Source organism: Dipteris shenzhenensis, chromosome 18, assembly GCF_047967505.1.
Source record: "Dipteris shenzhenensis isolate YYH24624 ecotype China chromosome 18, Dip_SZ_1.0, whole genome shotgun sequence".
NCBI lineage: Eukaryota > Viridiplantae > Streptophyta > Polypodiopsida > Gleicheniales > Dipteridaceae > Dipteris > Dipteris shenzhenensis.
This window is the reverse complement of record NC_141613.1, coordinates 52,158,199-52,174,906: the sequence shown is the minus strand read 5'-3', so window position 1 is coordinate 52,174,906 and position 16,708 is coordinate 52,158,199. Positions and strand designations below refer to the sequence as shown.

At 42.2% G+C, this 16,708-nt stretch overlaps 2 protein-coding genes across 2 annotated transcripts; both read right to left on the bottom strand.

Annotated features, from left to right (window-relative positions):
- Positions 1–3,116: 3,116 nt before the first annotated feature.
- LOC147891401 (pentatricopeptide repeat-containing protein At3g09040, mitochondrial-like) lies at positions 3,117–6,382 on the bottom strand. Its single transcript, XM_087389970.1, has one exon. The coding sequence runs from the start codon at positions 6,360–6,362 to the stop codon at positions 4,014–4,016; it is 2,349 nt and encodes a 782-aa protein (XP_087246096.1). The 5' UTR covers positions 6,363–6,382; the 3' UTR covers positions 3,117–4,013.
- A 3,652-nt stretch (positions 6,383–10,034) lies between these two features.
- LOC147891400 (U-box domain-containing protein 13-like) lies at positions 10,035–13,574 on the bottom strand. Its single transcript, XM_087389295.1, has 4 exons — positions 13,100–13,574; positions 12,733–12,849; positions 11,774–12,217; positions 10,035–11,653 (listed from the first exon to the last, which is right to left on the bottom strand). Exons 1-4 carry the CDS (start codon positions 13,373–13,375, stop codon positions 10,577–10,579), a joined length of 1,914 nt encoding a protein of 637 aa, XP_087245421.1. The 5' UTR covers positions 13,376–13,574; the 3' UTR covers positions 10,035–10,576.
- Positions 13,575–16,708: the final 3,134 nt, after the last annotated feature.

Below are 16,708 nucleotides of genomic sequence, written 5' to 3'. Positions count from 1 at the left end.
ACCCTATGGGGTGATAAGTGCTTCCATGATTTCTATGGTTTTTTCATGGTTATATGTGCTTCACTTTGTGGCCTTCATTTTCCTAAACTAAGACCACTTATTTTGGGAGAGCTTTTGTGGGAAATATTGCATCATTTTTTAAGACAATGAGAACTTTTCTAAAGCACAAGTGCTTCTATCTATTTCACTATATTTATGTGTTTGATTTGATTATAATACTACAATGCTATTCATCAACACTACAATAGGATTGCAGACACGTACTAACTATACACTAAATTATAATGAAGATGAAGATAAAAATATATAGTTTCACCCATTAGGATCCCTATGCCCTTTATGGTCCTTTCTATAATCATGCAATTACACTATTCATAGGACCCCTCTTAATTGCATTGGGATAAGTAGAGGGTATCTTAAATTGCATTGTATATTTGTAGTCTTTTGAATTACAAATAAATTGTCTTCCTACTAAGATGTCTCATCGTCATTTCTCTTTGTATGAGTGCAAACCATCCATTTCACTTTCAGCTTTATCAAAGAATCTGTGTATACAACCCCATTTTGTGTACTATCTCAATAACTCATTTCAAATCATCAGGATCATTGCATTTCGACATCCTTCGCCAGATTGTAAAAAGTATATAAACACTACCACATGCCCTCTTTCTCTTACATTTTCTTCTATATAGGAGCTCATGATTGTATGGCAAAGTATAATCAATCAAATACAAGTTCATTTCATACATCATGAAAGATGCTGAAACCATAACTAAGGCATCATCAATCAAATAAGCAACATAATAGTTGTAGTTGAAGCCTTTGTTCCAAGCATATCCTTTTGAAGCTATCATCATTGCAATGATAAGCAAATGAAGTATCAAACCATCTAACCATAATCTCTTAGGTGGAACCCTCCTCATCTTGAAGTTTTCTCTTCTCTTGACTTCTTTTATAACATCATCATTTTCAACACTAGCAAAGCTTTGGCATTACCTTCTTGATGACCAACCCAATATAAGTCAACAAGTCAAACTCATTCGAGATTAACTTCAAAGTTTAAGGACATGGCCCAAGCATCAATGCAAACAATAAAAGTACATTCAACCTTTTTAAAACTGACAGTCAAAGTTTAGTTTGGCTGAGTTTCAGTCAACATATAGTCAAACTTTGACTATCACTTCCAAATGCAACCAAAACCAAAAGAAGAGAGTTGCAGCCCGGGCTTGAGTCATGTGACACAGCAGCAAATCGAAGTGTTTAATCATCATTTGGAAGCATGAATCATGGGCAAACATTACCAGGAAAGGAAGGCGCAGTTCTTACTGATGTCACCCAGCATTGGAGGTAGAAACTTGAGTAGTTTTGCAATCACCATAGCTCGAAATCAAGACCAATGCTCACCAAACTTTGCAGGGAGCTTAGCAATAGGGTCGTCCAACCTCTCATGAAAGCATTTTGACAATGGTTGAGGTAGTGAGCAGAACAAGCATGAGTTCTCCTTCAGCTTGCAGAAACTTTGTGGGACAGAAGTAGGCGCGGCACGGCAATATGGCGACGAATCTGGAGGATATCTCCGGTCCAAAGGGTCACCCTAGCATGGGGAGTCTCCAGCTGAAAGGATTTTTGAATCCATTGGTTGGATGAAGAGAAATCACATTTACAAAAACATGGGCAAAGAGGAAAACTCCATGGAAGAGAGAAAGAAGCTTGGTATGGATGACCACGTGGCAAAAAGTCAAGGCTCAATCAACCTGGCTCTGATACCACATGATGGAACAACAGCAAGGAGACAATGGAATGAAGCAAATGGAGATTGTTTATTGAAGAGTAGAGAGCCCAATATATAGCCACCAAGATACATCCAGTGAACATCATAGATGATATCATAGTAGAAGCCACCAAGATCCTATAATCATGCCACCATCTCCATGAATCTCTCAATCATACCTAGAACCTTTTACAACCAAACCTGGTCACACTAACCTACGCACAACCCTTGGTACACCCCATTACATCAATTTGTCCTCCAACTTTTTCATGTGTTACCTAAATTTAAAGGTGTAAAGACATATTTGAAGCTCTTTTAGTGTACAATACAACCATGCTAATTTGACTAATTTCTACTCATGGCATATTGATAAATTCATCTCACACTCAAGATTTTGATAGGTATTCTTACTAAAGGGAGTTGGCGCCCCAAGACAAAAAGATGCACTTTGTATTCACAATGACCTCTATCCCGTATAATGTAAGTTTTATTGGATATATTGTAGGGGATAATATCTCCAAGGGTTTCCATATCTCCACATTTATGCTTCAACACTCCACATGTAAGCTAAGAATCTTCAATATAATAGTTGCAACTTTTCTTTGCATTCGAGCCACTATCATGGATCCTTGCGATAATGGATCCTTGCAAAGGCAACTAATTTTCTATTAAAAGTTGTGAAAGCTAAGAGGAGCGAGATGTGTGAGTGAGTTAAATCTTTTACTCACACATAAAATCTATGGAAGTTCAGAGGAGAGAGAGTGTGTGAGTTAGAGCTTTTCTTTCATTCGGATTACTATCAAGGATCCTTGCAAATGCCACTACTCTTCTTTTACAACATAAAATCTGTGAAAGTTGACAAGAGAGGGTGAGTAATTGAGCAAGAGAGTACATCATAGAAACCGACAATGTACAAGTATACTGAAAAATGAAGACAAGTGGTGTTATATATAACTTAACCCTTAGGATTAGAATCACGGTTTTTCCTTTCAAGATCCTCTCTAGACCTTAGTATATGATGCAATTTACAGTTAAAAATCTGAAAATATATTTCTACTTATCCAATTTAAGAGGGCCTGTAGATGTGCATTAAGTACAACTTCGCTATTATTTCCCCCTCATAAGTTGTAATTGGTGTATTTCAAGCTGTTGAAAGAAGTATGAGAACTTGTCGAGAGAAATTGGCTTTATGAAGATATTCGTAACTTGTTCTTATTTTGGACAGTGACAATTCTCAGATGAAGTAATAATGCACTTTAATATGCTTTATTCTGGCATGAAATATTGGATTATTTGCTAGTTGAATGCTGAACCTTCATCTCTGTATAATTGGGAATGCCTGAATTTTAGGTTGAGAATGTATGGTGGATCGAAGCTCCAAACTCCAAGGTGCACACATCTTCATGGCTGGAGGCCTCACCCAAATGCAACTTGAGGACGAGAGAATGTATGCTAACATTACATAAGCCTCAGAGAGTCGAGCGTGAAGGTTGAGATATGGAAACGGTGCTGGTCTTTGAGAAACAGCAATCCACCCTCCTTACTGAGAGCTCGATCTCTTTCAAAGTAGTGAGGCGGATCCCCTCTCTCTTAACCATCTCAGCCCTGTTGGAGGTCTCCTAGGCCTAGGCCTCTCATTGTGTCTGCCAAGATTACACCATTGTGAAGGGAGAAGACTTGCTGCTTCTCTTTGGTGAGATTCCACAATAATCCATCCTCAACAACTCAGTTTCCTGTTTTATGGCAGCCAGGTTGTGTCCATTGATCCTTAACAACTATGCCATCTCATTCCATCTCATTGCTATATTGTGTGAGGGTACCTTTGCAAACAAATAGGCCTCTGTTGCTGCCTGCCCTCTCAGGAATTCTTGGGTCCTATGATCTTCTTTAGTACATCCTAACAAGGCTGTCAGCTGTTGTAAACTTTGAAGCAGAATTTGTTACTGCATACCGGTATGTTCTCTGCCCAGACTTGCTGTGTGACCAAGATATAAGGAGTTTGTCACAGTATAGTTTCCACTGAAAAGTTGGTAGTGATTGCATTCAAGGGTCCAAAGTTGAAATTGAATTCAATTTACCTCTTTCAGGGGTCATTTTCTTTTCCTGCAGATTCTGACGGTTTTGTGATTCTGGAATCTGATGTGCTCTCTGGTGTATGAACAGTTCAGCTGGAGGGCATACACTACAGGCATAGACCCTCCAGGGCAGAACTCTTTCCTACGACTCCTTATCACCAAAATTCTCAATTTTGATCCACTTGACCACCTGCAGCATGGATATTTGAAAGCAGTACGTATGGTGCTGAATGCTCTGGATCCAACTCAATAACTTGTTCTGCTGCCCATCTTCCTCTATCTCCATCGCCATGCATTTTGCAGGCACTGAGCAAGGTCATCCACACAATGGCATCCGGTTGAACTGGCATTTTCTGGATGAAGTCCTCTGCCTCATTTAGGTGCCCACCTCGTGCCAAGAGGTCAATCATGCACTTGTAATGCTCCAGCATCGGTGTCATTCCATGCTCTTCACTCATAGATACAAAATAGCGTAAGCCATCTTCTATAAGCCCTGCATGGCTGCATGCACTTAAGATACTTACAAATACTATCTCATCTGGCTTTACACCCTCCTGCAGCATTAATTCAAACACTTCAACAGCATTCTTGCCATGCCCTTGCTGGGCATATGCGGCAATCATGGAAGTCCAAGTCATCACCGTTCGTTGATGCATTCTGTTGAATACCAAACGTGCATTATCCAATGCACCACACCTGCCATACATATTAGTAAGGGTGTTTCCCACTAGCAGATCCGACTCAAAACCATTGTGGACAATGCACCTATGGATAGACTTACCCTCCAATAGTGCGGCCAGACTAGCACATGCACTCAATACGCAAATGAAGGAAATTGCATTTGGGTTTATGCCTTCATTTTGCATCTGCTGAAAGAGCTGAAGACTCTCCTTGCCATATCCATGCTGAGCATACACAGCAATCATCACATTCCAAGAGATGAGATCACGTTCGAGTGACAGGTCAAACACCATCCGTGCTTTCTCCACTGCCCCACAATTACCATACATCTTTACGAGGGCAGTCTGCACAAGAGAGTTTAGCACAAATCCAGCATCAACGATGCAGGCATGTATAGTTTCTCCCTCAGTTAGGGCTGCTAGGCTTGCACATGCACTGAGAGCACTGATGAAAGTTAATTCGTCTGGCTTAACTTGTCCCTGCTGCATTTGCCAAAAGAGATGGAGCGCCTCTTTTGCATGTCCCTCCTCAACATAAACAGCAATCATGGCTGTCCATGTGACAACATTGCGTTGATGCATCTTATCAAACGCGTCCCGAGCATTCAAGGGTGCCCCACAGCTACCATACATCTTGATGAGAGCAGTTCCCACTATCAAATTTGACTCGAATCCAGCATCAAGAATGCATGCATGGATTATCTTGCCTTCTTCCAAAGCGGCTAGGCTAGCACAGGCGCCTAGAAGACCAACAAAGGTAATTTCATTAGGTTTCACACCTTCCGCTTGCATTTGTTGAAAGCATTTGAGGGTGTCTTCACCATGCCCTTGCTGGGCATAGACAGTGATCAACGCTGTCCAGGACACAACATCATGAGTCCCAATTTTATAAAATGCTAAATATGCATCATTTAGAGCCCCGCACTTACCATACATGTTAACAAGTGCAGTTCCCACAACAACATCTGATTCCAACCCACTGTCAGCAATGCAAGCATGGATAGTCTTGCCCTCTTCTAGTGCTGCTGAGCACTCGCACGCATGTAGAACGCTAATGAAAGAGATTTTATTTGGCTTAACACACAAATTATGCATTTGTGCGAAGAGATGAAGGGCCTTCCCACTATCCCCTTGCTGGACGCAAATAGAAATCATGGCGTTCCAGGAGACAACATCTCTGAGGTTCATCCTTTCAAAGACTAAGTGTCCATCTTGCAGAGCATGGCATTTTCCGTACATGTTGATGAGAGCAGTCCCCAGAATAGGATCGGTGGGCTCCAGCCCAGAGTCAACAATGCGTGAGTGAACTAATTTCCCCTCTGCTAATGCAGCCTGACTACCACATGCACACAAAAGATTAAGAAAAGTGACCTTGTTCGGTTTCACGCCTTCTTCCTGCATTTGTTTAAATAGAATAAAGGTTTCCTTCCCACTGCTCTGTTGGCCATATGCCGCGATCATCACGTTCCAGGAGACCAAATTGCGCTGGTTCATTTTAACAAACACCGAACGTGCGTCCTCCAAAGCCCCGCACTTGCCATACATATTGACAAGGTGGTTCAAAAGAAAAATATCTTTGTCACGACCACTTCGAGAGATATAAGCGTGGATACTCTTGCCCTGAGACAGAGAAATGCATCCCTGTAAGAGAGACGCAATTTCCTGTCGATCGAGTCCACCCCTGTCATCTTTTAATTGTCTGGCAAAGCAGTCATCTCTAAGAGTTTCCGCTGATAATTGCCTTACGGCATTCCTTTCTTGTACGAGCTCTTCCAGCTTCTGTCTCTTGTTTGACGCAACTCGAGCTATATCTGAAAGGAGTACACCATCTTTCATTCCAAGGCAATACCGGGCGACTAGATCCTCCCTCGCTAGGATTTCCAACGTTAAAGGGTGCCCTTCCCCAAGAGCGATGACGCTCGACTTTAAGTAGCCAGAAGGCAGCATTCGTAACATCTCTTCTCTGTAGCGGCAATGTTGCAGATTGTCCCGAGCTACATGGCCGCAGAGTAAGGATCCAAAACGTACCTGCCTCCTTCACTTGCAAAGTTTAATCATGTAATTCAATGGCAAGCGCAGTTGCTCAAAGACCCTAGTTAGTAGTGCTCAATCAAAGGCGATTTCTCCATGACACTAATCTTAGAGTCTCATCATTCTCTCTAGTATTTCAAAATTTGCAATGTCAAGTTTTATAATGTGGCCATAAACTTAGGGAATCGTTCCGTTCAAACCAATATCCGAAGCACCACACACAAGGCAAATGCACTAGTGAGAGAGCATTCCCCAAACTGCTAAACGGAGTCGTTCTAAAGGATCATATGGTTTGTCACCTCAATCCATCTCCCATCACCTACTGTTGAATGTGCTTAGTTGTGCGGTATCGAGAGTCACCGGCCTCCTAGATTATGTACTTGATTGCTATTGAGTGCTTTTGGTACGCTATTTTGCCATATTTTTTTATGATAGTGCTTTCTATTTTCTTTTATTCAAGGAGACATTGATTTCTTAGCACCTAAAATTTCAAAAGTGAATCTATAACTCAAAACTTGGAATAAGTGAACTAGGAACCCATGAGCTTGGAACTCATAGCCTAGAATAATTGAATCGAACCTCAATGAACTTGGCACGAATGAATGAGAAATTGAAAAGACTCGAAACAAGTGAATCCGGTATAATAGAAGTAGGAACTCGAAACAAGTATCCCCGAAATCTAGCACAAGTGAATGTGGAACCCAAAATGCAAAATTTGAAACACAAACCAACTGGACCTGGAACCTCAAACAAATTAACCTAAAATCAACCAAACCCAAAACAAGTGATCTTGGAACACATAAACCCTAAAACCTAGAATCGCTAAACCCAGAATTCAAAATAAAAAACAAGTAGACCTGGGACCCAAAATAAGGGAACTCAAAACTTAAAACAAGTGAACCTAGAACTTGGAACAAGTTAACCTAGAACCTGGAACAAGTGAATCCAAACCTGGGAGCTGGAATCAAAATAAGTGAACCCAAACCCGAAATAAGTGAAGATGAAACCCAAATAATTGAACATATCTGAAACTTGGATCTTAGACCCTATGACAATGTAACGGTGTGCATCTATTGCCTCTTTCCAACCCCGTGATCAATCTCGCATCCACCGGCACACGATTGGTGCCATTTCTCCATTGTAGGATCAAACTCTCCATCCAAGAGCGCATGATTCGTGCCCTTCCCTAGCCATTAGATCTCTCTAGTGGCTTACAATGGCCAATCGATCATATATGACCCACCAACCAAGATAAGGTTAAATACCCCCCTTACTTGTTCATTCAATTTATTTAGCATGGGGACCACAGTTTTCCACCAATGAGGAGGAAGAAGAAATCCTCCATGTTTTAAATGCGTGAGACTCCTCATTGGCATTGAAGTTTAAGCCCATTCTTAAGGGCCTAATGCAAGAGACCCATTCTTAAGGGCCTAATGAAGAGGCCCTTTTTGAGTCCAAATGTCCCTTAATGAAAGGGGTTCAAGAAATAAAAAGCTTGGACATGATATGTGGAGGTGTAGGTGCCGAGGTGCAATTTGAACTTCACATGTAAATGTAAATATGCACTAATACTTAAAGAGCGCTAAAAGAGCACTAGAGCTTCCTAGCCCTAACCCTAACCCCAACCCTTAAAGGTGATAGGACGTTGATTTTTCACTTTTTTTACAAACCAATCTCGTGTACAGACTGTCACTTGTGTGTGCTCTCGTAGCTATGCCCTCTCTCCTCCATTCTCTCGCAGTAGCAAGAATGCATCCAAAAATATGTGAATACTATCATGCTTAGCACCGTGAACAAAGCTACAATAATCATGCCAGCATGCTAGCCACTACTCGGATCCTGCCCAAGAATTCCTATAGCCTCAAATGCTTGCATGCTGCCACTTGAACCAGAACTAGACCTATACAGTGACCTACAACTAACTATGATGACCTACACCTACAACAACAGCAGCACATACTAATACTACTAGATTTGTTTCTGGTTGACTCTTCCGCTACGAGATTGAACTTATATTGGCCAAGACCCAAAAATCCCATGTTGTAGACTATGGCGGCATCCTTGGTAGTGTTGAAAGTGCAAACATCATTCTAATAGGGAAAATCACAAAATATCAACAAGACAAGCTCTATCAAAACTTGGAATTGAAGCCAAAGTGATGCATTGTTTTTCTTTTAAATGCACCCACCCATGGTCCCATCAAGGGGCACACTACCCAAGACATACGCCATACACACTCTACGCAAGATTTGAACGAGGGAAACCGCTCGAGTAGGCAAAGCCCTACCACTTGAGGTGCCATTTCACCTCAAAATTGATGCATTTTTCAACAATGGTATATCACCTGCAAAAGAAAAGAATAAGTACATTGACATGATAACTAATATGATAAATTGCAACTCAAAACGACAAAGCTAGAGCAAAGCAAATTAACTCACACACAAGGTCGCAATGACTTGGAATCAAAGTAATCATACAAGCTCTAATTTTTTGACGAAGTGTTTTCTTTTTTTTCAAGAATACTTTTGTGCCTGTGTTTTCAAACGTCTAAACCTTCTACAAAGCAGATTTGCAAGTGACAAATTTGTGGACTTGGGTGTGTTTCGGTGTAAGTTAATTCAAAAAAAGGAAGATCCCTTCAAGAGATGGACACTTGCATAAGGTTGCACATCAGTTATCTTAATCAGCTAGGCACAATGGAACATGCATCATTGGTGTTCAACATACTCCTTACCAGGTGTACATACGGAAGGGGTTTTCATTGCATAAAATCATAAAATTCACATCTATTTTAAGGGAAAGAAATGTAGGAGCTATATGCAAGTAGGGCTTTACATATTACCACGTGTATGCAAGTTTTTCTAGTAGTGCACTTCGTGAGGTATAGTTACTGTCATGTAGCACCTCTGAAGATGGCTTGTGAAGAGACACCCCTTTTAAATGTGTTGGCAGATTGAGAGCTCTCGTTCACTCTTAATATCCTCTCACATCAAGACGGGCTTAGAGTACCCAGTAGATCCTCTCCTACTAACACGTTCACTAGGAGGCAATTGTGGGATTAAGGGAATTAATGATCATTACTTGACAACTTCATAGAGAGGCAAGCGTTGAGGCTTTGATAAAGGTAGATGTGTGAAATGTTTGACTCAAGACTTGAGCATTTCACCTGGAAAGAATAATGAAATTAGGATGCACAACAAGTTTTATTTGCTGTATCTGTAAAATTCATCACTATCATAAAATTTGCAACCAGAATGTCCATGCTAATAGCCAGTACAAACACAGTCTCTGAAACAATACAGACCACTCACCATAAGGCTTGTGAATCAAGTAAAGTAAAGCTTTAGACCCGAGGAGAGCACAGCACTAAGAGCAACTCTGGGATTAAATAACAATACTTGCAAACTACTCCTTTTTTGGACCCATTCAAGACACATTTCAGTTCCAATAACCCAATTCCATTCATAGCCTTAGTTTGCCATAGGATCCACCTTGGCAGTACACATGCAAAAATGAAACCCTGCATTGAAAATAAAGAAATGTGCAGAGAACAAGCACCACATGCAGAAGCAAGGGCTTGGTATGCCCAATGAGAGAGAAAGTATGATCAAAAGGGGTGTATTCAAACAAGTGTACCACATGGGGATTGCCACTGAGACAAAGCGTGAATTATATAACACACCGTCTATTTGGATGTAGAAAAGAACCACTTCAGAGCTAACATTGTCTCACCACATGTGCCTTCGCCAAGAAGCACACTGGTCAGCAGCTGCTGCGGGCATCTTCATGCATACAGCTAAAAAATATCCCGAAATGTCACACTAAGGAAAAGATCTAGTGTACAAACCGAGTGTCTCAGATGGTCCTTTGAACCATCTTCAAGAGGAACATTCAACAACCAATACTCTGGTATCCATGATTTGGACCAGAGACCCACCACAGGGCAAGGGCAAAAACAGAGAGAGATCAGCTCTAAAAAATCAACCAACACACTTTTAACTTTTCCTTTGCGATCCTTGTCAAGAACTGGCATTAGCCTCAGGCTTGTTCAAGTGCTCCAACAGGCTTGAGGCCTTCCGCCTAGCCCTTGCAGTTCCAGACTGAGCCAGCTCAGCAAGAGGTCCCTGAGCTCCAAGCGTCCGTGCTGTGACCAAATGAACCGGGTCGTTGATGCTGAGTGCTAGTAGAACTGCAGCTGCATTCTCCTTGCTGCGAGACGAACCATTCTGTATCAAATCCACCAGCGCATGCACGGCAGAGGCATTTCCAATCGCCACTCTTCCCTCCTGGTGAGTGGCAAGAATAGCAAGAATGGCTAATGCCTCATCAACCATTCCTGCACTCGAATCCACAAGCAGCTTCATGAGAGGCTCAACTACTCCAGCCCTTATAGCTTTTGGCTTGTTTCCTTGGTATATCGACAGGTTAAACAGAGCAGTAGCAGCATCCTTCTTCCCTCGGAAAGTCCCATCCCGAAGTAGATCTACCAAAGCGGGAATGGCTCCAGAAGCTCCAATAGTCACCTTGTTTTCATCTACTACAGAGAGACTGAACAGAGTTGCAGCTGCATTCTCCCTTGCTTCCATGCTTCCATATTTCAGAACTTCCACAATAGGAGGAATGGCACCAACTTGGACAATCGCCCCTTTATTGCAATCATGAATAGACAGGTTCAGAAGTGCAGTCACAGCATGCTCCTGTGTTCTGGAATCTTGAGTTGCGAGGAGACTCACCAAGAGTGGAATTGCACCAGCTTCAGCAATGCATACTCTGTTCTCAGAGCTCCGTTTAGCAAGCAGTCTTAACTCTCCAGCTGCAGCTCTCTGCAGATCTGTCTGTCCACTAGACAGTTTCTGAATAAGCACATCTACGGTAGCCCTGTCTCCCGGAAGGACATCAATGTTGGTGGGCTTGCCACCTCCACTGGGGCGAGCTCTTTTAGGGACTTCAATTCCATTAACCTCGCACCATTGTGAAATGAGGCTCCGAAGCACATAATTTGGAGTCATAACCATGTGAGGGAGAACCTGCTGAGTCTTTGGACATGTTTTGTGCCCGGAATCAAACCATCTCTGAATGCCAGCTCGCTCATAGGTCTGCATTGAAATGACATACAGGCCAATGTGAATAAAAATAGTGATTGCTGGAGCCAGACAAAAGAATCCAAGAGCCTAAAACAAACTGAATAAGGGCAGGTGGGGAGGTGTACAGCAGACCTGTCCAGTAGCAACGATGACGGGGTCCTTCATCATTTCCAGGGAAATTGGACACTTGAAATCATTTGGAACAACTGGAGAGCCTGGTGTTTCAACAGATGCCACAGCAGATAAAGAAAGCTTTTCAAGATCAAGGGAAGCAGCCTCTGAGTTCTCAAGCTCTGTAAGAGCTCTCAATCTCCTCAGAATGAGGGACATCTGCTCAAGGCTATCATCAACATCTGGGCCCCTCTCTTTGATTAATCTCTGCAATGCGCGCGCCTCAGCTTTCAATTCTGCATGCGTTTTGAGCTGCAGTTTATCCGCTAGTCTGTGCAACACAACTGGATCGGCAATCCTATCATCTTTCTGCGATACCACTAACATGACATCCACAAAGAGTTCTATGTCCTGTGTATCCGCTCTTCCCTTTGCTCTTTTAAGCTGGGTATGGACAAGCTCCACCTGCATACAAACAAGGGGTGCAGTCATTTATAACCATAAAAAGGAAAACGTTCTCAGGAAGGCTGTCAATCTGGTTGGCATTTTTATTCCATTCCTGTATTCAATGAAGACGTGAAAGTCTTCTTGTTTGACAGAAAACTAAACTTCAAGCGTCAGTGCTGACATAAGGCAAACCCCAGTGCTGCATTGCGGTCTCTCTGCGTTTCCATAACTTGCTAGAACCGACCAGGATGATTTCCTCTGATAGCTGGTGTTTTAAGAGGCAATATTGCACTTTACTTACTTAGAGAGCAACATGAAGCATAACATACGAGGGATTCCCTTGTCATGGCACTCAAGAACGAGACAGAAAACCGGTCTTCGACCCTGCAAAACAGACAGTTAGAAGCCAATGCCGCCTTGCAAAAGCGGTGCAATGATGGCCCATCTGTACACTAGAACGCTAAGCTTCTGTTCCTTCGAGATCTACTCCTGAAAAGAGGATAGCTACAAAGAGCTAGGTTTTAAAACTTTACCTGCTCCCGAACCTCATCAGAGACATCCAGAAAATCCCAGGGTATGGCGTCAAGACCTTTATCCAAGTCTCCTGTCACAGTGTGGAATTCGTTCGCCACGGCTTCACTCTCCAAAACCTAAGAGAGCCGGTAAAACGTCTCGCATCAGTAAGCGGATCCCACATCGAGTGAGTTTTCCACACCTACTGAAGAGCATACAACAGCTTTCGTTGCATGTGACCCTTAACAAGCGTAGCTGGCCCTGCTTGGCCTAGTTCGTGACCTTTGTGCGGGATTTCAAACAAGCAAGCTACATTCCACAGGGGCACGCGACGTGGCACCATGGAAATCGAACAAAAGAATGCAGGAGCAGTAGACAGAAAAATACCAGGTATAACTTGCTGCCATCGCGGCAAAACTGTAGCAACCGCTTCGCGGACTGCAGCGCCTTCTCGAGGGCGCCGAAGCTTTCGAGAGCGGAATCGGGGAGGGGGCGTTGCGAGTCCTTGGCCTCCTCGAACAGCGGCAGGATGAGCTTGACGCGGCGGATGAGGTTCAAGCAGTCGCGCTTGTGGCTTCTACGGAAGTCACCGATGAGGGTAAGGTCATGGACGGTGTTGATTAAGGACTCGAGAAGGGGGATGGAGGCGGAGTCCCCTCGCATTGTGAGACCGAAGAGGCTCCAGTGCAGAGGCAAAGCAAGGAAAAAGGGGGGGGGGAGGGAGCAGAGGGGTAGACAGGCAGGCGAAGAGGGTGAAGAAACGGAGCTCCGCCAAAACAATCGGCAAATTCACAACGCAGAAGCAGCCAAGGTCGCAAGATAAAGGGCACTTGGGGAAGCCGAAGGGGCCAAACGGCAGCTGACCCCTGTTGCTATTATAGTGCCGCCTCCCCCAAAGTTTCACACCTGTCACCAATTGCCTTCGTCAAACTTTGTCGTTGACTGCTGCCGCATGTGAAGCACAACGCACCCCCACCTTGCATGCCTAGAAATCTAACGGTGAGTTCACACCACCCGCCCAACCTCGCTTGGCTGGGTCTAACTCCACGCTCCAGAATACCACTCATTCGTGGATGGAGCTCAAGTTTTTGCTTGGGCGGGCTAGCAGATCCTTCGGCGGGGGGGGGCGGGGGGGTGTTGGAGAGCCCTCCCGTGGCATCAAATCAAAGTGAAGAAAGGATGCTTTGACATGTTGCAGGTGGTCTGAACCCACCCTAAGGCGAAACCAAAATCCCCCTTGCATAGCATGCTCACCCCCCCTCCCTCACCAACCCTGGCTGAGTGTTGGATGAGTGCAGTTGGAGGAAAAAGGTCACTGACAAATCATCTCTGATACATGATGAGCCAGCTTCAATCTCTTGAATTGCAAAAAAAGCCAAAATGTTTACAAATAGGTCATATCTTTGCTTCTAAATTAAAATGGCGAAAACTTTCCTTGCCCTATCTCACATGAGCTTCATGCAACCAATGCTTACATTGTACACACAATGGAAGCGCCCCTCCCGCACTTGACTCTTTTATCCACTTTGGTCCTCCCCTTGCATCCCGCCTATGCAGTAATCAACTAAACATAAGCCTCCACATACTCCCCTTGACCCTTTTACCCCCATGTTCCCCTTGCTCTTGCTCAATCCCTCTACTCTATGTTCTCCTCTCTCTCTCTCTCTCTCTCTCTCTCTCTCTCTCTCTCTCTCTCTATCTCTATCTCTATCTCTCTCTCTCTTCTTCCAATGGGCATCCACATCACCCTCTCTCTCTTCACGTCTTCCAATGCAACCCCTTCCGATTACACATTCTCATGCTCTCAAGAGGAAACTAAGCTTTTTCAGTCTTACCCACACGATTTACCCGCCATGCACATTATGAGAAACGCAATGAGGTGTCTTTTCAACTTTTATGTAAGATGCAAAAGTAAGTTACTCTTTCTACTCTTATACAAAAGTAATATGTCCTTTTTACCCTATCAAATTGAATCTAGGAAATGTAGATGTAAGTTGCTCCCTTTGCCTTAAATATGACTAAAATATGTTTTCTCTTGAAGCTCTCCTTAGGTCACTCTCTCACACCAAACTTCACACGTTCCCCTTGCCCTTGAGCCCACTGGCCCATGTTCATTTGTTACTACCATGTAACCGCGTCCTTCCCACTTCCATCCCATAGCCTTTCTCTAAAATTCTGTTGTAAAATATTGGGCATGATCTCGTTACATTTGGTAAGCATGAATGCCTTTATAGCTGGCTAAAGCTATTGGATGCAAAGCTTTACCGAGAGTATCTCCCTCAAACATTTACTTCCACCTCACCTTATAGAATTAAGGAATCTGTTCTTATTCTAGACTTGCCTCCCTTTAAGGAACCAACAAGTTGGGTTCTGGGCATTTAGTTCTATAGGTCGTACATTGAATGCCAAATATAGTGTTATACTATCACATCCAACTCAACAAAACAAGGGCATCAATAAAAGGAATATCCTAAAAACATGATGGGAGATGCACCTTGAACTCCTATTGTTATTAAAGAAATATATATGAGTTGAATACTAGAAATCATACATTTGCATAATATAAAATAATGTACTTACTAGCACTATTGCTTTACGGTTGTAGGTATTCCAATGCATATGAAGTACAAAGTGTTGAGAGTACATACCTTTTCCGTTTTTTATTATCTTCAAGTATTGACATCATGCTCGACATTGCTTGGATAATATATATATCGAAATACTTTCAAATGATCACACATATAGAAAATGTGTAGGCTCTATTTGGAGGAGAATAGGAGCCGTAAGATGTGAAGGTGTGGAACTTCCAAAGTAAAAAATAAACTTGAAATTTTTGCAACTTATTCCAACGAATAGCAAGTATTTTCCTAGATCTAAACTCCACCAAGTAAGGGAAAAGAAAAAAGAGATAGGATGAGTTATCAAAAAGATGGAAGTGATACACTTATGAATGATTTTATGACTTACCTTGGATTGATGCTCAACTTTTCCAGCAAATATGTCAAAAAGTTTAAGGCCAATGTCAGAAAATTGGAGACAACAAGACATCATGTGGATAGCTTAATCGATTGATAGTCTTATAAGTCTCTCTTTGTAACTGTATAAGTTATTCGTAATGTCCACACAATCCATGATCATGGTACTTGTATAGGTCTTTGTAACATTGACACAATTCATGATCATTGTTGATAAAAACTCTCCTTGACGTGGGATGTTTTTTTGTTTGAACAATATTAAGTTATACATGGCTTCCTTTTACAAATGATATTGCCTCTAACAACCTTCTTAGAACTCTTTATCAAATCATATCATTAATCTTGAAAAAGACAAAGCTCAACATTGCTAAATTAATTTCTTAAATTATGTACTTGGAACTTAGAGTACCAATGGATCTCTAAGAACATTCATTTTTTAAAGTCAATGTTTCTAGAATTAGGTGGAATCATACTAATATCAAAGTGAATTAATATGCACTTTTAATCTTGATATATATGTTCTAAGAAGATTCAAAGTCAATCATCTGATCAATAGAAAATGTTATGATAGTGATTAATGGTTTGATTTAAGAATAAGCATATTCAAGGATGGCTAAAAATTGATGATGCACCTTGGTGGGCAATGCTTTCTTCTTTGGTGGAAATGTGGCACTCTTAAATAATCAAATACAACACTTTGCAAATCTTGGTATGCAAACTTCTTTCACATGATCTAATTGGTCTATTGTGGAAGAGCCAAATAACACACTTAGTAAAGATAGTAGGAATAACAAAGCTCCTAAAAAATGAAGTCAATACAAGATGAATTAGAGATTGCCCTACCAAATGGGTAAGTCTTTGGAGCATTCTCGTAGTCTCACCACCATTTGTCCATTAGACTAAGCTTTGCCTACACAATCTTGTGCAATATAGAGGTACTTTTAAATTTATCCTTTCTTTAGGCATCCTATTTATGTTTTTAAAAAGTGCCAGTCTCAAGAGACTACATTTCCTTGTTAAG